Genomic DNA, 19,836 nt, shown 5'->3' with positions numbered 1-19,836 from the left:
TGGTCATGTGTACTCCCTTGTACAAATTCAATGGCATGCACTCTGAGACTGTCACACTCATGCCCACACATGGACTGCCACACGTGTGCAGCCCCCTGAACATCTGAACAGGCACAGGGGCTCCCGTGGGGACAGACACTCCGGCTAGAGGCAACGACGAAGATAGGTCCCTGGCACCCAAGGGGGCAGAAACTCCTGATTGAGTCCCCACCCCGCCCCCTCCCCGAGGCCAGACTCAGACCCCTGGGGACACACAGCTTCTCGGGAACAGCTGCTGTTCCTCAGGTACAGCCCCAACTCAGCCCCTCGAGGACAGCCCCCAGTCCTCCCAGAACAGCCCCTCGGAGACAGCCACAGCCCGGACTCCCGCTGACATCCCAGCGCGGATTCCCAAGGCAAGGGAGCACCCCCAGTCCGGACCTCTGAGCCCACCCGGGAGTGCTGTCGCTGTCCAGGGTGCTGCAGCAGCCCTGCCCGCCCCGGACCCAGCCTCGGGACACGGGGGTGTCGCGGAGGGTGGGGTGTCACGCTGGAAACGTGTTGAGGACATGGGTTGACACCCCTGCAGAGGACCTGTGGTCTGGCGGGTCGACCCCTGTGGTCTGGCCACTGGGGATGGAGGAAGGTTCATGAACAAGGCATATGTGTGTGCGTGTGGGGGGGATTTGTTTGTGAGTGAACGAAGCAGAGCTGGAGTGGGATTGATGCAGCCTTAATTGCGGTCTTGTGTCCCTTTGCACTGCTGTGAAGTGCTGGCCACAGCTCATCGAGCACCACAGCCCCAGGGAACCAGCAGGGCACATGCGGGCCCCGTCCCCACTCATTACCAGGCTCAGAGGGTGATGTGTGTTTCCGTACTCCCTGGGGAGCCTGGGGACACAGCTGCTGTCACCTGAGTAACAGCCGTGATTGATGCCTGCTTCCCCATGTCCTGCAGGGACTGTAATTGAGCAGGAGAGAGTAGTTGGAGGATGAGGGGACAATCCAGCCCAGCCGATGGAGCATTGAATCCAGCTTCAGCACTGAGCTGAGGGCAAGTGATTGAATCAGTGTGCCCCTGCAAGCTCCAGGGGATGTGGTCAAAGGCCTGCTTCTATGCCCAGGAAGCAGGGAACAGGCTCCATGTGCTGGGCTGTGGGCAATCAGTGCTGTAGCTGCAGCTCCATTCCAAGGCTTGCAAAATGGATGGAACTCTAAAGGGTGGATGTGAGAACACCGTGTTTGGTTTGGGGTCTCAAGTGGTGGTAAAGTCTCTCCTCCAACCCATGCTCCCAAAGAAAAACTCTGCAGTCTCTTGCTGTTTGGTCTCAAGGCAGTTTATTGCTAGTTATCTAACAGATTGGGTTCTTGGGCTGCGGCTGTTTGATCAGCGGCCCAGGCAGACACACACACACACACTGACACCCTCACTGCCCAGTGTCTTCTTCTTCTCTCCCCCCGCCCAGGTCTGCTGCTATCTTTCATAAGATATATCACGTATAACATGTTTACAATTATTCCCCAATACCTACTACCTATATAACCAAGTGCTTTTCTACTCTAAACCAATCTGTGAATGCCAACATCACCAAGAACATGGAGGTAAGGAAGAAGAAAGAGGAAGAACAGGATCAGCCCACTTTCCTCCATCTTAGAACTTCTGATCCCCATGTACAAAGTAAAAGCCCCCCTGTACATGTGCTAAAACCCCCCTGTACAATACCAAAAAAAATTCCCCTCTACTTTGTAACTACTTTTACTATACTATCTAACCTTTTGTGACTGCTTGTTCCACCTTCAAAGTTGGTAATTCATTCCATGGTTCAAACTCGAAATCACAGCTGTTTCCAGCTGCCTGCCGGGGTCTAGAATGCCTCTGACCAAGGCCTGGAACCTCCAAAAATGTCTGAGAGACATTTTGAGTTCCCACAGGAGGATGAGGACAGTCCCAAAGCCCCCAGTGCGTGAGGCCCAGGACTGCCTGAGTTTCTCAGCTCAGGGTAGTCTGGGACCCTCTAGTACAGGTGTTTGTGTGTCTGGGGCATTGCCCATCATGCTGGGCCCAGGCCACAGTAGAGCTGGTGCCCTCTAAGCACAGACCATCGCTGTGTGCACAGACCCCGGCCCTCCTGCTGCCCCTGGCCCCTCCTGTAGCCCCCAGGTGCTTCTGCTAATGAAGCCATTTCTATTTGTCGCCTTTGTGGAACAAAGCTCAGCTCTTCACCCTCTGAAGATCCCAGTTATCGATCCCTGGGAAGAAAAGGCAGCACACACGAAGCCTCAGCCTTCTCCTGCTGCCTAAGTGCTCTGCACAGCTCCTGCAGGTGAGCTGGGGGAGCATAAGGGCTGCTGAGGCACTGGGCCACCCCACAGCTCCCTCCTGCACCCTGGTAGGACTATACAATGCCCAGTAGGAATGTACCTGTAAGGACAATGATTTATCACGGCACAGCAGATTTAGCTTTCAGCAAAGGGCAATGGGAGGGTTCCTTAAAGCCATGCCTCCCACATTATCAGTGATGTTAGCAAAATACCTGCAGTTAGGAGATGGTTTTTATCTAAAGAGTGGCCTGGAACCTTGACTTGATGTTCCCTGGTGCCTGGGCTATGGCAGTGCAAAACCCAGGCCCATGTTCATCCTGGCACTGCTGAAGTCATCAGTACATGATGGGACTGAGCCCTGGGATACAGAGAATGACAGCAGAATGTGCTTTGAAAATTCACAGAATCACAGAATCATCAGGGCTGGAAGGGACCCCTGGAGATCACCCAGTCCAACCCCCCTGCCAAAACAGGGTGATCTGGAGCAAGTGACACAGGAACATATCCAGGTGGGGTTGGAATATCTCCAGAAAGAAGACTTTAGAGCCTCCCTGCACAGCTGTTCCAGTGCTCTTCCACCCTCAGGATAATGAAGTCTTTCCTTCTGTTTTATGACCATTGCTCCTCATCCTGTCACAGGGCACCACTGGAAAGAGTCTGGCACCATGCCCTCTGATACCAATTTTTGATATATTTATATGCATTCATGAGATCCCCTCAGTCTTTTCTCCAGACTGAACAGGCCCATCTCCAGCAGCCTATACCCAGAAGAGAGATGCTCCAGACCCCAGATCATCCTTGTGGCCTCTGCTGGACCCTCTCCAGTAGCTCCTTGTTTCTCTTGTGCTGAGGAGCCCAGAAAGGGACAGAGCATTTGAGGTGTGCCCTCACCAGGGCTAAGTAGAGGGTCAGGATCACCTCCCTTGACTTGCTGGCTACAGTCTACCTAAAGCACCCTCAGATACTTTTTGCTGTGCAGCTGGGAAACCCTCTGGATTTTTTTCTGTGGCAGATGCAGCTACTATGAATTAATTTTATCCCTGTTAGAAGTCTGTGTAATTGTGAGTGCCAGTTGAAGGCAGTGGCACGGCTGGGGTTGGCTGCACCATTCATTAGTAGTTCTCTTCTTCACGAGTGTCACCTGTGGCAATCAATAACAGAAAGGTGAACGCGGGCACACAGAGGCCTGGGGGAAAGCCGGCGGCAGCCTCCCGCATTTCAAAGGGCCTGCATGCGCACGGATCGCTATATCAATTCCTTTTAATACATCTGAGCGCCTCTTTCCTGGAGGACCACGCCGGAATGAAGCGGCCATCGACTGCCTTCCCAGGCAGCGGGAGGGCTGCACGCCTCCCTCTGCAGTGCAAATCGCCATCGACCGCGCCGCATCCTCTGAGAGGGGCTCCGCGCCGCCAGACGCGGCCTCCCCTCCCGTCTCCATGGCAACCGCGGTCCTTAGCAACGCGCCGCCATGGCAACCGCCAGGGCGCGCCGGAAGTGGGGCGCGGCCGCTTCCGCCCGGCACGAAGATGGCGGCGGGCGCTGCGGAGCTGCGGCGGCTGCAGTGGCGGCTGGAGGAGCTGGAACAACGCGTCGGCCTCGGCGGCTGCGGGCCGCAAAAGGTGCCGGGGGGAGCTGCGGAGAGCGGCCGGGCGCCGTTTGGTGCGGTCTGGCGGGGCCTGGGGTGCCGCTGCCCGGCGGGGCCTGACAGCCTCCTCCCCTCCCTCTGTGCCTCTGCAGGTGGCAGACGAGCTGGTGAAGGTACAGGTGGCGCTGAACAATATCGCCGGCAAGAGGGAGAGGATCAAAATCCTGTTTAAGAAGAGTGAGCGGCTGTTGCGGAACGGGAGGGATCGCAGAGGGCGGGAGGGGGGAGCTCCAAACAGTTTCACTGCTCTAAACAAAAATACCTTCCCCACACCTTTTTGGCTTGGGCGCTTATTTCAGTTTGTTTGGCACAGAAATAAATAACTGGGAGAGGTTTATGTGCTTGCAATCTCCAGCTCAGCAGGCAGAGTGGGAAATGGGCGGCTGGAGCCTGTTATTTGCTCAATTTCCATCTGCCCATGTCAGGATCTGCTCTCCATGAAATGCTGCTCTTATGAATGCCATAACATCTCCCTACTTTTCGTCTCCAAACCTATTTATCCCTCCAGTTGAAGATATAATAAAATACCTTGACCCCCAGTACATTGACAGGATGGCTGTTCCAGACACTATGAAGCTGCAGTTCATCTTGGCAGGTATGAGATGAGGGGAAAGAGGAGGCTTTTGTAGCACTGCAAATAAAGCATCCTTTCTCTAAGATGGGTCAGGATGAATTTATTTTCTTCAGTGGTAAAATGTGGCACGGCAGGCCCTGTGGAGGTATCAGAGAGATGGTTTGCACAAGGGTGTCTGTCACCCTCAGTGCTCCCTTGTGCACAGCCACACTGCAGTTTTGTCAGCTCTGATCTCTTCTGTATTGATCATTCAATTTAGCCCCAAATTCATCAAAGGCTGGTAAGAAAAGCGGGAGCTAGGATGATTTCCTTACCCCACTTCAGTATTCTCCAGGCTGGGACAATTGGGTGTGTTTTGACATCCCCTAGCCTTGTCCTCTCTTGACCCAAGGAGTTTGATCAACCCGTGACCAGTATAATCTGTCAGTGGAATTCCACTGAATCACGGAATGTTAAGGGGGTGGAAGGGAACTTAAGGACCATCCAGTCCCAATCCACCTTCCCCAGCTTTCCCAGGTTGCTCAGACTCCATCCAACCTGGCATTGAACACTGCCAGGGATGGAGCATCCACATCCTCCTGGGCACCTTCACAGTAAAGAATCTTCTCCTAATATCCAGCCTAAATTTCCCCTCTTTCCATTTGTACACTCCTTGTCCTATCATTAGAACGTGGTGGAGATTCTCCTGCCTGAAATTGGTGTCAGTCAAGACCCAGGGATGAGCAGCACAAAAGTGATGAAAAATCATGAATCCTTTCTGTAAAGACAGATCAGCTGGGAAAATTACCACTAGTGAAAAGCCAGAGCAGTGTTTTGTGTTTACTGATGTTGCTTCTTGTCCCCACACAACCAGAGGAACAGGCTATTCCTGCCCGTGCAGCCCTTCTGGAGCAAGTGAAGAACCTCCAGCCTATCTTGGACAGCACCAGTATCCAAGGTATGCATGTTCTGCAAGCTGGAGCTGCAAATGCCACCTGCTAAGCTGTGGCCTGTCCTGCTTGCTTTCTTTTCTCTTGAGTCTGAGACTAGAGAAGAAGACAGCTTAGTGGTGTGAAAGTAAACTGAGTACAAAGTTAGTCTGCTCCTGCCACATGCTGCCCTAGTCTCCCTTGCAAAGTCATGGAGGTGATAGAGTAGCTTGTGAAGCAGGCTAAAGAGAGCACTGTGGCAGAGGGGGTGGAGCCTGGCAGGTCATTCCTTCCTGTGAGCTGTTTTACATCCAGAATATCTGTTCTGGCCAGTGGTTTAGTCCCGTGTGTTTCGTGAGTAGCCCTCGCTGTGGGCATCCCTGAGCTTGTGCCATGTGCAGGATAGTTATGTAATTTTTTTTATCCTCTGTGAGTTTTATCTATAGTGTGGGACACTTGCACTCAGCAAGTGGAGTTCTGCCATGCTGTGCTCATGGAGGAAGACTGGGGTTTACGTTGGGAGCTAATCCCATGTGCTGTAAAACAGCCCAAACTGATTTCTCTTTTGTGCTTCCAGCGGTTCCTGACCATGCAGCCAAACTGCAGAGGCTCTCACAGATCCACATACAGCAGCAGGTACCGTGAACATTCCTATAAGTATTGAGTAGAAGGGCCTAGAAACCTTTTACAAGTGGCTGTACTGACACCCAGTATTTGTAATTGCTTGAATTGCTCATTTATGGCAGTTCTTTGCAATCTGAATTTTCATACTACAGTCTTAAAGAAGTTTTAAGTACTCCTAGGGGAAAAAGGAGCCAGGATTTCTGTGAATTTGGTCCAAGTTGGAAATTTGCCCACCATAACCCTGCTCAAAACAGCTTTCAGTGACACATAGTAAGGGACATTTGGTTTAACCATCTTGAATTCCCCCTTTTACTGAGACTCTGAGGTGAAGCATTGCTCTCCTCCAGTGTCCTACTCTCTGGAACGTTGTTGACACTGTCAGCCTGTCCCTTCACCCTTTCCCTCCCTGTATGAGCACTCTTGGAGCTGGCAGTGAGCAGCCTGGGCAGTTCCTAATGGTCTCTTTCAGCATTTTGTTCTGAGTTTCTGTTCCGGGGCAAGCAAAGCCTGGATACTGAGGAAAGGCAAGCAGCAGTGCAAGCCTGGGGGGTTTGCTGCTTCATGGGACCAGTGTTTGTCAGTTTTCTCTTAATTGTGAAAACCTGTCCAGCTGCAGTGGGCACCACAGCCAGGGCCTGAGCACTGATCTCAGTGCTGGCCTTGGATGAGTTTCCTGCCATGCTGTCGTGGACTGGGAAGGGAGGTATGTTGTTCACCTTATTTATTGATCATGCACTGCGGCTCCCCTCTTCACAGGAGAAGCGTCACGATCTCACTGACAGTGTCAAGACACTCCTTGAGGATTACAACAAAATGGTATCCTTTAAAATGCCTGGAACTCCTGAACTGACTCCTTCCCCTGGCTGATCCCATTGCATCTCCAGCCTGGGGTTTAACAGCCTTTCTGATGGGGTGACACCTATGTCACTGTCCTGGCTGCGAAGGATCCCAATGCTGAGGCACATCCCAAAGCCAGAGTGGGTAGGGAAGCTGTGGAAAGCCCTTGCATGGCGGTGGTGTGTGGAGTTCACAAAGTACCTCCTGGACTCCCATGGGTGTATGGTGCTGTGCAGTGGCTCAGCCACTGGGTGGAGTGAATCCATGAAGTGCCTTGGTGCCCTGGGCCTCTCCTAAGGAATCAAAATTGTAATGGTGCTGTCAGGATGCTCTGACCTAGGTTTCTTCCTCACAGTTTCCACATAACTTTCCTTAAGTGTTGTGTCCAGACTTTGCTTCTCTCCAAGCAGTTTGTGCAGTGGAATGAAATCCTGACACGCCTGGAAGTGGCCAAACAAGCAAAACCTGTGGCAGAGTGATGGCAGAGCTGGGAGAGTGGCATGTCCAGAGCCCCTGTGGCACAGCTTGCATCCTGCTGGTCTCAGCTCCTTCCTGCTTGGTGCGAGCATGCTGAAGTGACGCAGCAGGATCCTGGAGCACCCAGCTCTGTGCAGAACTGTGCCAGCCGCCAGTCAAAGCCACACTGCTCCTTAATCTGCCACTGTTTGCAAATCTTTTATTTCTCTGAAATGCATCTCAGTTTTAATGTATTTCAAAACCCCATTTCTGTGCTTACTGTGGGCCATAGTAAAGTCCTGGAATGCTAACTGGGTTGTCTGTCTCTCCCTCAGTGTGAGGACTGCTCCTGGCACAGACTGGGGATATTTCCCCAGGCAGTGATCTCTTTGCAGCCTCCAGGAAACGGCTAGTGGTTCCTTTCAGCCTTGGGCCAAGGGCAGGGAAACCATTTCCACACTCTTCCTGTTTGTGTGAGTTGTCTGCCCAGGAGAATCTGGTCTTAGGGATCTTTTCTGCCTTGCTGTTCTCCTATCTGTGTGCTGAGAGAAGGTAGCAGCTTTTGCCTTTATCCTGCCTCTGCTTTCCTGAGGCTGCTGCAGTCTAAGGCCCGTTCTGGCTCTTTGCCTTTCTAGAGGGAGGCATAGGCCATGCCTTGCCTGGTCTGGCTGTAGCATGGAGTTTCCAAGGCCATACTTTTGCAAGGGTCTCAAACCCTTCAGGTCGGTGAAACACTGCCCAGCTGAGTGTGACCCTGGGAGTCCTGCAGGAACGGGCAGAATGCCCACAGGAATTCCAGAAGAGCTCGCCGGTCCCAGAGCTGTTTCTGATCAGCAGCCTCGCTGGCTGTCAAACCACGGTGGGGCTGCAGGCCTGCGGAAAAGCCCCGCTCCCTGCAGCTGCCCGAGGAGCTGAGGTGAGGGTCAGGGTTAGGGTCGGGGTTAGGGTCGGGGTTGGGGTTAGGTTGAGGGTTAGGGTCAGGGTTAGGGTTGAGGTTTAGGGTCAGGGTGAGGGTTAGGGTCGGGGTTAGGGTTGAGGTTAGGGTGAGGGTTAGGGTCAGGGTTAGGGTGAGGTTTAGGGTCAGGGCTAGGGTCAGGGTGAGGGTTAGGGTCAGGGTTAGGATCGGGGTGAGGGTGAGGGTTAGGGTCAAGGTTAGGGTGAGGTTTAGGGCCAGGGCTAAGGTCAGGGTTTAGGGTCAGGGTCAGCGTTAGGGTTGGGGTGAGGGTTAGGGTTAGGGTTGAGGTTAGGGTGAGGTTGAGGTTTAGGGTGAGGGTTAGGGTTAGGGTGAGGTTTAGGGTCAGGGTTAGGTTCAGGGTCAGAGTTAGGGTTAGGGTTGAGGTTAGGGTGAGCTTGAGGTTTAGGGTCAGGGTTAGGGTGAGGTTTAGGGTCAGGGTCAGAGTTAGGGTTGGGGTTAGGGTTGGGGTGAGGGTTAGGGTCAGGGTTGGGGTTAGGGTTAGGGTCAGGGTTAGGGTGAGGTTTAGGGTCAGGGTCAGGGTTATGGAGAGGTTTAGGGTCAGGGTTTAGGGTTAGGTTTGGGGACGCCGTGCCGCGCGGGGCCCGCAGCTCGCCCCGCCCCCGCTGTCACCGCCGTGCGATTGGCGCGCGCCTCCTTCGGGCCCCGCCCGCCTCGCGCGTGCGCGCGCCCGGCGCCGGCCGCCATCTTGTGTCGAGGCGCGCGCTGCGGCGGCCGCAGGTGAGCGCGGGCTCCGCGCGCCCGTCCGGGACCTCCCTGGCTCCCACCGGCATTCCCGCATCCCGCCGCGCTCTCCGGCTCCCCCCGGCGCCCCCCGGCGCTCTCCGGCTCCCCCCGGCGCCCCGGGCTCCGATGGCGGCGGCGGCCGCGTGAGGGCCCGGGCCTCGTGTGCTCCCAGGGTTCGGAGCGTGTGCCGAGGAGGACGCGGTGCGGGGTGCAGGGTCTGGGCGCAGCGGGACTCAGGAGCCTGCGGGTAACAAAGTACTGCGACCTTCAGCCCCTTGAGCTGTGCGGTGGGGACGTGGGCTGCCCTGCACAGGGTCAAGCAGACCTAGGACAGGATGGCACCTGCCTTGGCACAGACGGCAGCTGCGAGGCCTGGCCTTTCTGTCCTTCCCTCGAGGAAATGTTTTTTTATTCCTGCAACCCCTGGCTTGCCATCTCCCTTGTGACATGCAGTGTTTTAGCCTCAGCTAGGCTGGTCAGGTCTCCATGAGCCTGTATTTGTACACGACTTGCTGCATGTAAATTGTGCTTGAATTTGTCCTGTGCATGTTCTGGTGTGGCAAGCATCCCCGAGTTCTGTTCTCAGTCACCCCAGCTCACTTTTTGTTCTGTCTTCTCTTGAGATACAGCAGTGTTTTCATGTCACCATGGTTAAGCCCACAACACTAACACTTGCTTTTTTCACAGCCTGCTTGCCAAAACTCAGGCTGCCCTGTGGTATCATTCATATTGTAAGTATGTCCTTAAGAGGACTGGGCTAATATTTTGGTTGTCCCTTTCCAGGATTTCCCAACCCTGATAGTTCAGAGTGCCCTTCAGAGAAAAGCTTGTGGCTAAATGTGGTGAGAGTTTCTTTGGGCAGCAATTAGAGTGGGCAGTGTGTTCATGGGTCTGTTTTCCTTTTCAGCATTGCAGAATGGAGAACTATAAGAAGACCAAAATTGTGGAGAAACCTTGTCCTCCTCCTTTCACTGACCTGCCTGCTGATATTATTGAAATGAAGGTGAAGGACGGGAGCAAAATTAGGAATCTGATGGGCTATGCCATGAGCAAGATGGAGCAGGACTCAGTGAGGCAGATTCTTTTCACTGGCTCAGGCAAGGCTGTTAGCAAGACCATTACCTGTGTGGAAATCATGAAACGAAGGCTCAAGGAGCTGCACCAGATCACCAAAGTGCTCTTCAAACAGATTGAAGAAATCTGGGAACCCATTGTGCCTGAGGCAGGCCTCGATGCCTTGACAGTGAAGAGAAACATTCCTGCCATATGTGTCCTGCTGAGCAAAGATGCCCTGGATCCTCAGGAGTCAGGATACCAGGCCCCAGGATCTTTTGATGCCTTCTGGACTGAGACACTGAAAGCAGAATCACAGGGCCAGATGAAGAGGAAGCAGGGTGGAGGCCGGGGAGCTGCCAGCACAGGGAAGCACCCTCGCTCCACCAGGGGAATGCCGTGGGGGCCCTGAGGCGGCAGATCCGCACGTGGTTCAGGGGAGCTGCAGAAACCAGCCCGGGGCTGTGGCTGCACGGCTGCTGCTGAACACAGGGGTTCACAGAGGTGTGAGGGGAGGGCAGGAGGAGCAGACTGTTAAACTGGGTGTGATGATAGCTGTCTGAAAATGTGTTTTGACAAGTTCCCTTGCCAGGGGCTGCCAGGCTGTACTCCTTAGGGGATCGTGGAAGATGGGAATTGCCTCTTCTTGAGCAAGAACAGTTGGTGTGCTGTCAGTGAGCCCCAGAGAAGCACTGCTAACCCAGTGGGGTTTCAGGTGCTTGGGTGTGCAGCAGCCCAGGCAGCGGGACAGACACCTGTCTGTGTGCCAGGTGCAGGTTGCTCTGACCAGTACAGAGGGGAGACAGGACCTGATCTGGAATCCTCAGGCAGCTGCCTGCATCACCTGGGCTCATGAAGTGTACAGACAGCAGGGCACAGGGCTGGGCCAGCCATTTCTGTGCCTGAAGAATCCTTCTGCTGAGCCTGTTGAGGGGGTTGAATGTAGGAGTGCCAGGATACAGCTCTGGCATCATGTGCATGTAGCTCCTTGGCTCAGCAGAGCTGGCGGTCCTGGTTCTCTCCAAACAGGCAGCAGTCAACTCACGCTGTAGCCAGCCTGAAATCTTGTGGCTCTGCAGCTGTCCTGGGGTGGTGGTAATAGGAAGCTCCAAAGGATCCTGTTCTTTCCCCTTTCTGCTCCTTGAAAATGCGCAAAGATGGCTTTAAAATAAAGATGTAACTTCATGTAACTTGGAAATTTGTCATGTCTTACTGATCCCACTGGAGGTCACCCTGTAAGCATTGGTGGTGGAGTTGTGGCTGCTGGCTGAAGCTCTACTCTTCCAGCCTTCCTGCTGCTCTGTGTTTGTTCCTCTCATGACTGTATATGGACCCTGATCCAAGGGGAGGTTAATAACCTCCTTTCACATCCAAAATAGATCAAGGTTCTGGTGTTTTCCTCTGAAGTTTTTTGCTAATTGTTTTTCTCTGCTTTAAAATGGCTGGAACTGCAGCCTCAAAAAGACTCGTCCGGAACTCTGCTGAGTGATGCAAAGGATGTATCGTCTTTTCTTGTGCACTAGTTTCCCTTCTGGAACAGGTCTGGTGAGTGATTCTGGGCCAGAGAGAAAGGCTATTCCTGTGACGGGCTGAGCTCCTGCCTCAAGAGAGCTCACTCCTGTCCTGAGCACTCCCTGTCCTTCCCGTGTGCTTGTGCAGGGAGCTCCAGCTGGACCCACGCTCTGTGCTGTCAGTTAAATAGTAGCAATACAAGCATCAAAAGAAGAGATTTTATCAAAGCGAGGGGGAGCAGGAGAGGTGCAGTGTGTTACCCGTGCGACCAGACAAGACTCCACCAGCCTGCCTGGTGCACAGACACCTGCCTCGCATCCAAACAAGCGCCCAGTGGAGCCAGGACTGTGCCAGGCTCGCAGGCCTCCTCCACCCCTTCTGGAGGTCTCACTGCTTCCTGCCCACTACCTGGAGGTAGTCAGGGAAACGCTTGGACCTGTCTACTGTGCCAGCAGATGCAAGTCCTGGGACGGGGCAGTTACTCTTTTATCTTTGTGCTGTTCCCAGCTGCTTCTCCTTACATCTAAGGAGGAGACCACTTTTCTTGACTAATTAGCAGATTAGCCATAAATGCCAAGGAAGATGCTCGAGTGTCTGATGAAATGGCTTATGACATTTCCACTGGCAATGTGTCTGTTTACTCAAAACACTCTCTTAGTAGAGAGCAGAGAGCCAGATCTCAGGCAGCTTGTGTAGCCCTCTCTGTGGCCGTGGCACATCAAAGCTGCAAAGTGATTGTTATTTTTGTTTCACTGGAAGTTATCCTCAACTGACTTGGTGGCTCTCCTTTCAGGACTACCCAACCATCAAACCCGTGGGTTCTGGTCAGTGGAGAGAAGTCCCAGCTCCCTTACAGCTCTGCCCTTCACCTATCCTTCATCCGGCTGCCTCTTCTCCCATGGAGACACACCATGTGCCAATGCCTGGCTGCCACAGACCCCCATGTCACTGCTGTGCGTCTGTGTCACCAGGCATGTGTGATGCTTGGATGTTGGCTTTTCAGAGCAGTTGCAGGTGCTGATCCCTGTGGGTCTCCAGGAAGTACCTTAATGGTCCCTCCAGCCCCTCTCCTGTCTCCCAGCCATCTCCTTTGGGTGCCACATGTGTACCCTTCAGTAAGAGTGCACATCCTTTGGGGTGATGCCCTATACAAGGGCTTCTCTAGCTCCAATGCCCATGTGGAAGCTGGCAGCTGTGCACAAGGTCAGGCTGCCCTGTACCTCAGTTTCCCCACCAGCAGGATGGGGAAGCCGGCTGTGCTGGTGAGGCTGATCTTGCTCATATTCCCAGGTACTGATTTTCCCCAGATGTCCTGTTCCCTTCTCTCCCTGGGTTGTCATGGGGTCTAAGCCCACCCCAGCCTGCCTGTAGCCCTTGTGACCCGGGAAGGACCACAGCCCAGCCCTGGCAAGTCCATCCTCAGGATCCTCAAGCCCTGATGTGTCTGGGACCAGCTGCACATGTGCTCTTGTGTGTGTCTGTGTGTTTGTGTGTGTGTGCAGGGGCAGGGCAGGCAGCAGCAGGGAGAGCCAGCCGGCGGGCCCTGGGCACGGCGGGGAGGGCAGGGAGCGCACGAGGGCAGGCGCAGTGGGACGGAGGCAGGGCTGCAGCGGCGAGAGGGCAGTACCAGGGCCAGTCCAGGCAGTACCGGGGGCAGTAGCGGAGTACCGGCACAGTTGTGCTGGCAGTACTGGGGGCATTACCAGGGCAGTACAGGCGGCAGTACCAGGGCAGTACGGCCAGCAGTACTGGGACAGTACCGGGGCAGTATGGCTGCCAGTACCGCAGTAGTACCGGGACAGTACAGCCAGCAGTACCGGGGCACTACAGGGGCAGTATGGCCGGCAGTACCGGGGCAGTACTGGGGCAGTACCAGAGCAGTACAGGCCGGCAGTACCGGGGCAGTATGGCCGGCAGTGCTGAGGCCTTGCCGGAGCTGTACCAGGGTAGTACCGGGACAATATTGGAGCACTACAGTGGCAGTGTCGGGCAGAGCCAGGGCAGTACCAGAGCAGTACAGGCCGACAGTACCGGGGCAGTGCCGGGCAGAGCCGGGGCAGTGCTGGAGCTGTAGCGGGGTAGTACGGGGCAGTATTGGAGCACTACAGCGGCAGTACCAGGCAGTGCCGGGCAGTGCCGGGGCAGTACTACAGCAGTACCTGGCAGTACCAGGGCAGTGCCGGGCAGAGCCGGGACAGTGCCGGGGCAGTACCGGGGCAGGCAGTGCCGGGGCAGTTACCGGGGCAGTGCTGGTGTAGTTACCGGGGCAGTTACCGGGGCAGTACGGGCAGTGCCGGGGCAGTTACCAGGGTAGTTACCGGGGCAGTGCCGGGGTAGTTACCGGGATAGTTACCGGGGCAGTGCCGGGGTAGTTACCGGAGCAGTGCCAGGGTAGTTACCGGGGTAGTTACCAGGGCAGTGCCGGGGCAGTTACCGGGGCAGTACGGGCAGTGGCAGGGCAGTTACTGGAGCAGTACGGGCAGTGCCGGGGCAGTTACCGGGGCAGTACGGGCAGTGCCGGGGCAGTGCCCGGGCAGTTACCGGGGCAGTTACCGGGGCAATTACTGGGGCAGTGCCGGGGCAGTTACCGGGGCAGTTACCGGTGCAGTTACCGGGGCAGTACGGGCAGTACCGGTGCAGTTACCGGGGCAGTATGGGCAGTGCCGGGGCAGTGCCGGGGCAGTTACCGGGGCAGTACCGGGGCAGTGCCGGGGCAGTTACCGGGGCAGTACGGGCAGTACCGGGGCAGTACCGGGGCAGTACCGGGGCAGTACGGGCAGTGCCGCGCCGGGTCCCAGGCCGGGCCGGCAGAGCGCGCGCTGCCCGGCGCTGTCCCCCCCGCCGCTCACGTGGGAGCCGGGCGAGGGGGCGTGTTCCGAGGGAGGCGTTCGGCCAATGGTGGGCGGCGGGCGGAGCGAGTAGCCAATGGCGGGCCGAGGCGGGGCGCCAGCAGGGCCCGCCCTCGATGCCGGCGGGAGGGCGCGGGCGGCGCGCGGGGCTGCGGCACCCACGGGCGGCCGCGGCGGGACCGCGCCGGCTCCGAGCGCTCCGCGGGGCCGCGCCGGGGCCGCTCCGCGCCGCGACCCCCCGCCAACCCGCGCCCAGCGCGGCCCCGGTCCCGGCAGCGCCGCCCGCCCTCCCGCCGGCAACGGGATCCGACCCCGGGGGAGAAGCGGAGGCAGGTGCGTAACGCCGGAGCTCCGCGGCGGGAGGGCGGAGTTGGTAGGACCTGTTGCTGTCCGGTTCCGGGGGGCTCCGTGGTCGTCCCGCTCCGCGGCTGTCCCGCTTCGCGGCGGGCTGGGGGTCAGAGGCCCCGGGGAACGCCGCAGCCGGGGCTCTGCCCGACCCCGGTATAAAGCACAACGGGGGCTGCCCTGTCCGCCCACCTGCTGCCGTTCGGCCCCGACCCCGGCACCGTTTTGGATGAGGGACGTCGCAGCGGCGTCCCGCCGCCAGGAAAAGGAGTTGGAGGATGGAGAGGAGATCGGAGCAGGGCCAGGGTTCTCCGGAGTCACCCAGAGTCACGGGGAGGAGAGCTTGGTCTGGGGTGAGGCGACGGGGATACCTCCAGCTTGGTGGCCCACGTGGGGGATGAGGGCAGAACCAGGGCTAGAAAGGGCTGCTGGAAATGTCCCGCAAACAGCATCTGACCTGGGGACTGCTGCAGCCTTCAAACTCCAGCAGAGCCCCATGGACCCTGGGACAGCTGTCCCCTTTCATCCCCACAGCCCACCCTGAGGGGCTCGCAGAGCCTGTCCCTTCATCCCACGGTGACTGTGACTTTCTCTCTTCCAGGGACTGGAGAGAAAGAAGTGATCCCTGTGTCCTCACTGCCCTGCCAGAGCAGGGGCAGCTGAAAGAAAGCTTCCCTGTGGTGTGGCGCAGCCTGGGACACAGCAGTGAGCGGCCGAACTGATGGGGTGACACTGTCCTGCTGCCAGCGTGGCCCCATCCCAATCCCACCGCCAGCACCATGGCCATCCCCTTTGTCCCCGGCCAGTAGGTGGAAGCTGCACACTCCATCACTGCCCTGGCATTCCAAGTGTGAGACCGGGCTGTGGGACCTGCCGATTCCTGCGGGACTGTGGCCATGGCGGCTGCTCTCTCCACCGGAGCGATTGTGGCAATTTCTTTTAACTGTGTCATTGTGTTGCTCATCCTCATCCTCTTCCTCATCCTCTGCAAAGCCTGCAGGACCCCCTCATGTCCCAAGAAGACCCCAGCTTCTGATGTGGATGAATCAAGGAATGAAGAGAAGTACCTGCTGCAGCCTTGATCTGCCTGGGGACGGGGGTATCTGGCTGTGTCAAAGGAGTTGCCAGACTGGATGCCTGTGCTGCAACTCGAGTGCTGGACCAGGCACAATGAAAGCTGAGGGGACACCCAACTGCTTACAGGGGCTGTGATGGGGAGCACAGTCCTTTGTCTTTGTGGTTTTGGTGTGTGAAGTTCCTGCGAGTGCCCACAGTGATGATGGGGATAGAGGGACAACTGGTGGGATATGCTACAGGGACAGTCATGCCTGTCCCAGCAGCCACTGAGCACAGTAAGAGCTCTCCCTTCAAGTGCACCCCTCATTTGGGAAGAGCTTGTGGGCTCTTCTCTGGTGCTTATGGCCTGGGACAGTGGCAACGTCACCGACCTGAGCAAAGCTGGTTGGGCGTCTGGAGAAGGGAGGCAGCAGGACTGGCACAAGTGCTTCTTCCCGAGCAGGCTGGCTGCTCCACGGCAGGGTGTGCCCAGGGAAACCTGAGCAGCCCCAGCCCTGCTGGCAGAGCAGGGTGTTGCCAGTCCAGATGCGCAGGGGTGGCCCTGAGTGCCGTGTGCCCTCAGCCTCAGGTGGGCCTTTGGCAGATGTCTGACCAAGCAGAAGATTTAATGAGGCACAAGAAGGCCTGCATGGTCTGCCTGATCATCCCTGGCCTGTCTGTCAGGCCCCTGCAGCATTAGCACCAACGCTGCTAGGCAAACGACCCTCCTCCTCCTCCTCGCTGGGTATGTGTCCCTGCCCTCCCCCCGGCCTGCTCCCAGCCGAGGTCAGCCATGGTATTCACCATGCCTGTGAGCAGCAGACGTGCCCTTGCAGGCATCCCTGATCCCGCTGAGAGCAGCCTGGTGTGGGTTTTCCTGGGGAGATGAGGGTGCCTGGACAAATAGCTTTGAAAGTTCTTTGACCCTGCCTGTTCCCTGGGGATCACAGTGGCTCTGTGGAGAGGGATGCTGTCATCTGGCTTGCCTGCAAGCCTGACAGCTGCATCCCCTACCCTGCCAGTGGGTGCTGTGGGTTTTGGAGGGCTCTGCCTTGCCTTTCCTAGAGCCGAGCAATAGCCACAGTCACCGCTGGCATAGCCACTGCAATAAGGGGACAGAAGGGTGGGGTGGGAGGGATGCCATTCAGGGTTCCTGCAGAGGCTTGGCGAAGCCTGGCAGAGCCTGTGGCTCCTCCCCGTGTCAGGTGTAGCAAACACATCCCTTTGCAGCCTTGTTTTTACTAGACTAATAAATGGATTGTAGGACCCACATTGTGTCTCTGAGCTCTACCCAGTGCCTGGAAAATGCAGGGGGAGGTAGCACATCCAGCCATCCTGGGGGGCTGAGGAGTGGCTGTCCTGGGGACCGATGTCTCCAGAGGACTGTGGGTGGTTTGCTCAGGGATGGTGATTAGGAAGGGCTCATGTCCACATCTGTCAGTGGCTGGGTGAAACCTGACTGGGTATTTCCTGCCTGCCTGGGGCATGTGGGAGTCAGCAGGGAGCATTCCCCAACCTTTGTGCCAGAGGTACAGAGAGTTTCCAAGCTATGGCCGCACTTTCCAAGGACGCTTGTGGGAGACAGGCCAGCTGAGCATATGGAGGACACCTGCCACCACACCTGTCTGGTGGCTTTGGTTGCCAGGCCTGGGAGCTGTGCACAAAGATCTGCTGGTGACAGCCGCTGCTCATCAGCATGCTGTAAGGCCACTGCTGCTGCTGCTGCCACCGGAGCCACACAGCAGCTACTCCTCTGCTGCTCAGAGTGGTGGAAGGCTCTGCAAACCCCGCTGCCCAGCAGTTCCACAGGCACCAGCTGGGCAGAGGCACCCCAGCCCCACACTGGGGTGAGGGAGAGGGGAGGGGGGAGCTGTGAGCCTCCCACAGCTGGTGACTGGCAGCTGCTGCCATGTGCTGTCCGGAGGCATGGAACGTCTTTCCCACAGTCCTGGGGCACCAGGCCTGGTTTCCAGGCACCCTCTGGTTTAGGCTGCTGCCCCCAAATCCAAGTGTGGTATTCCATTTGACTTGCACAAATGCCTGGGGGCTCTACAGCTCAGTCTCTCTGGTCACCACTCACACAGTGGAACTGGCTGCCATGAAACTGCAGCCCTGAAGTTCTTCCAGTCCCACTCCTGCCCTCCATAGGGCTCTCATCTGGTGCAAGCCCAGCCAAGGCTTGGGAAAGTCAAGGGCCTTGTGGCTCTGGAAGGCCAAGCATGGTGAGATTTGTCTAACCCAGAAATGACTGCATACCGCAGCTCTCCCAGCACCTCGGTTTATTTGGGCACAGAGGAAAAGTGTTTCTGCTGTGCAAAAAGTGGGCAGCAGAGGCCCGTGGCTTGCATGCCAAGCAGCCACCGATCAAAGCCGAGCTTGTTTGGCCAGAGGCTGCCCACAGAGTCATCTTTCCCCCTCTCACTGCTCTTCCTTGCTCCCTGGCTCTCTCACCAGGCTGAGCAGCTTCTCCAGTTTTGCTATTTCCACCTCGGGTCCTTTCTTCACCTCCTGGCCTTTCTTCTCCTGCAAAAAAACCAAACAGGATAGAACTGTGAGCAGGGAGGAAAGTAGGGATGAAGAAGGGTCCAGCACAGGGAGGGCTGCTGGAGTGCTGTGTCTGAGCTCTCACTCCTCACTGGAGGCTGATCCACAGGGGGTGCACCTGCTTATCATCATATTTCAAGCCCAAGGTGTCATGAGATGTGTGAAAGCTCCTATGAGCTGGGAAAGGACACTGATGAAGTGTTTGGGAATGGGAGTGGCCTCTCTCTTCCAGACGTTCTTAGCCCCATGGGACTGGACCGCAGCCCTCTAAGCTATGCCCCCAAGCTGTAGGTAGGTGCCAGGTATGCAAGACAGCTGTCCAGTGTGCAGACGTCCAGATCTCCCCAAAACAGCCCCATTGTGCCCATCCCATGCAGGTGCTCCTGGCTAGAGGCAGCCAGAGGAGCAGGGATCACCCTTTTTGCACTCAGATGGCTTTTCCCAGGAGGACAGTTGGGTGTTAAGAGCCCCTAACCTGGTGGGGAGAAGTGAGTCAGGGCTCCCAGGTGTGCTGTTAACTCCTCACTGGGGCTCTCCTGTGCCTGGACACACTTCCGTGCCAGCCCTGATGCACACCTCAGTATGGGCAAAGAGGAAAAGCACTTCCCACATTCCCCTAGCACCTGTCCCAAGCATGCTAGGGGCTCCCTGCCTGAGTGCTAAAGCAAACTACCAGCATCTTGAGAAAAATCACACAGCACAAGGGAAAGAGCCTGCCCAGTTCAGCCCTCGCTTGTTTGGGCGCAGCAGGAGTTTCCAGGCCTGGCAGAGGACAATGTCCCTGCTGAAGGCACAAATTCCACTCACTGCTTTGTGCAGAACATGTTTCTGCTGTGCTGTGGCCTGCAGCATTGCTCTCAACAGAGTTCTGGCACTTTGGGAAAGTGAGTAACCAGGCTTAGGCTCTCCAGGTTTGCATCATGGAAGACACAGCTGCAGAAGAGGAATTTTCCAAGTTACAATGAGCCCACCAAGCCCTCCTGCAACTGAGCATCTACACCATGGGATTTCTCCAAAACAGCATCCCCACAGTCACCACTTCTATCATGAAGTGTTGCTTTTCAGTCACAGCCTTCTCCTTTGCCAGCCTGCTGGATCTTGCCTTGTTTCTGAGTCAGTGGGATACCCCTGCTTTGGGGCTGGGGAGCGCCTCTGTGTGCAGCATGGCTCTGGGCACCCCAGAAAGCAGCTGCCAAGCACAGGTGAGCAGGAAGTTGGCACAGTCTGGCAGGTGGGCTCAGGAGAGCCTCCAACACTGCAGCAGAGCAAAGAGAAGGGAACATCCCTGACCACGCTTGAAGACAGCCTGCAGGAAGCTGCTGTCCTGGCTCTTCTTGGCATCCTCAAAGCACAGCTTCTGCTCTCCATGCTCTCAGAAGGCCAGAGGAGTAGCACTCAGCATAGGAGGAAGAAGACTGCCAGCTTTCCTC

General features: G+C 56.5%; 4 protein-coding genes across 8 annotated transcripts in view; 3 read left to right on the top strand and 1 right to left on the bottom strand.

Moving 5' to 3' along the window:
• The first annotated feature begins 3,811 nt into the window (after positions 1-3,811).
• On the top strand, positions 3,812-7,659 carry DCTN3 (dynactin subunit 3). Its single transcript, XM_021554720.4, has 7 exons — positions 3,812-3,923; positions 4,042-4,126; positions 4,458-4,544; positions 5,377-5,460; positions 6,009-6,067; positions 6,812-6,871; positions 7,282-7,659. The coding sequence occupies exons 1-7, from the start codon at positions 3,831-3,833 to the stop codon at positions 7,369-7,371; spliced, it is 558 nt and encodes a 185-aa protein (XP_021410395.1). The 5' UTR covers positions 3,812-3,830; the 3' UTR covers positions 7,372-7,659.
• A 424-nt stretch (positions 7,660-8,083) lies between these two features.
• Positions 8,084-11,298, top strand: RPP25L (ribonuclease P/MRP subunit p25 like). 4 transcript variants are annotated; one of them, XM_085567344.1, is made up of 2 exons: positions 8,084-8,264; positions 9,955-11,298. In XM_085567344.1, exon 2 carries the CDS (start codon positions 9,964-9,966, stop codon positions 10,510-10,512), a length of 549 nt encoding a protein of 182 aa, XP_085423470.1. In that variant the 5' UTR covers positions 8,084-8,264; positions 9,955-9,963; the 3' UTR covers positions 10,513-11,298. The 4 variants fall into 4 exon arrangements, with proteins under 4 accessions (XP_085423470.1, XP_021410283.1, XP_077646362.1 ...); XM_021554608.3 differs by lacking the exon at positions 8,084-8,264 and adding an exon at positions 9,012-9,041; XM_077790236.2 differs by lacking the exon at positions 8,084-8,264 and adding an exon at positions 9,012-9,294.
• Positions 11,299-14,637: 3,339 nt separating this feature from the next.
• ENHO (energy homeostasis associated) lies at positions 14,638-17,132 on the top strand. The gene is made up of 2 exons (XM_021554591.3): positions 14,638-14,794; positions 15,408-17,132. Exon 2 carries the CDS (start codon positions 15,703-15,705, stop codon positions 15,886-15,888), a length of 186 nt encoding a protein of 61 aa, XP_021410266.1. The 5' UTR covers positions 14,638-14,794; positions 15,408-15,702; the 3' UTR covers positions 15,889-17,132.
• A 994-nt stretch (positions 17,133-18,126) lies between these two features.
• The window catches only part of DNAI1 (dynein axonemal intermediate chain 1), a 144,411-nt gene continuing 142,701 nt past the window's right edge, over positions 18,127-19,836 (bottom strand). For both annotated transcript variants that reach the window (XM_077790243.2, XM_085567019.1), the window contains exon 20: positions 18,127-18,385. In XM_077790243.2, coding sequence (XP_077646369.1) covers positions 18,281-18,385 — 105 coding nt within the window. In that variant the 3' untranslated portion in view covers positions 18,127-18,280. The remainder of the gene's footprint in view (positions 18,386-19,836) is intronic.

Source organism: Lonchura striata, chromosome Z (assembly GCF_050655825.1).
Source record: "Lonchura striata isolate lonStrDom1 chromosome Z, ASM5065582v1, whole genome shotgun sequence".
Classification (NCBI taxonomy): domain Eukaryota; kingdom Metazoa; phylum Chordata; class Aves; order Passeriformes; family Estrildidae; genus Lonchura; species Lonchura striata.
The sequence above is the reverse complement of the archived record's forward strand: the minus strand, read 5'-3'. Positions and strand labels throughout refer to the sequence as shown.

Excerpts from the sequence above, each read along its gene's own strand:
- DCTN3 (XM_021554720.4), top strand. The coding sequence starts at position 3,831 with ATGGCGGCGGGCGCTGCGGAGCTGCGGCGGCTGCAGTGGCGGCTGGAG. Across the intron at positions 3,924-4,041 it reads GCGGCTGCGGGCCGCAAAAG|GTGGCAGACGAGCTGGTGAA; the intron begins GTGCCGGGGGGA and ends GTGCCTCTGCAG. Across the intron at positions 6,068-6,811 it reads AGATCCACATACAGCAGCAG|GAGAAGCGTCACGATCTCAC; the intron begins GTACCGTGAACA and ends CCCTCTTCACAG.
- RPP25L (XM_085567344.1), top strand. The coding sequence starts at position 9,964 with ATGGAGAACTATAAGAAGACCAAAATTGTGGAGAAACCTTGTCCTCCT.
- ENHO (XM_021554591.3), top strand. The coding sequence starts at position 15,703 with ATGGCGGCTGCTCTCTCCACCGGAGCGATTGTGGCAATTTCTTTTAAC.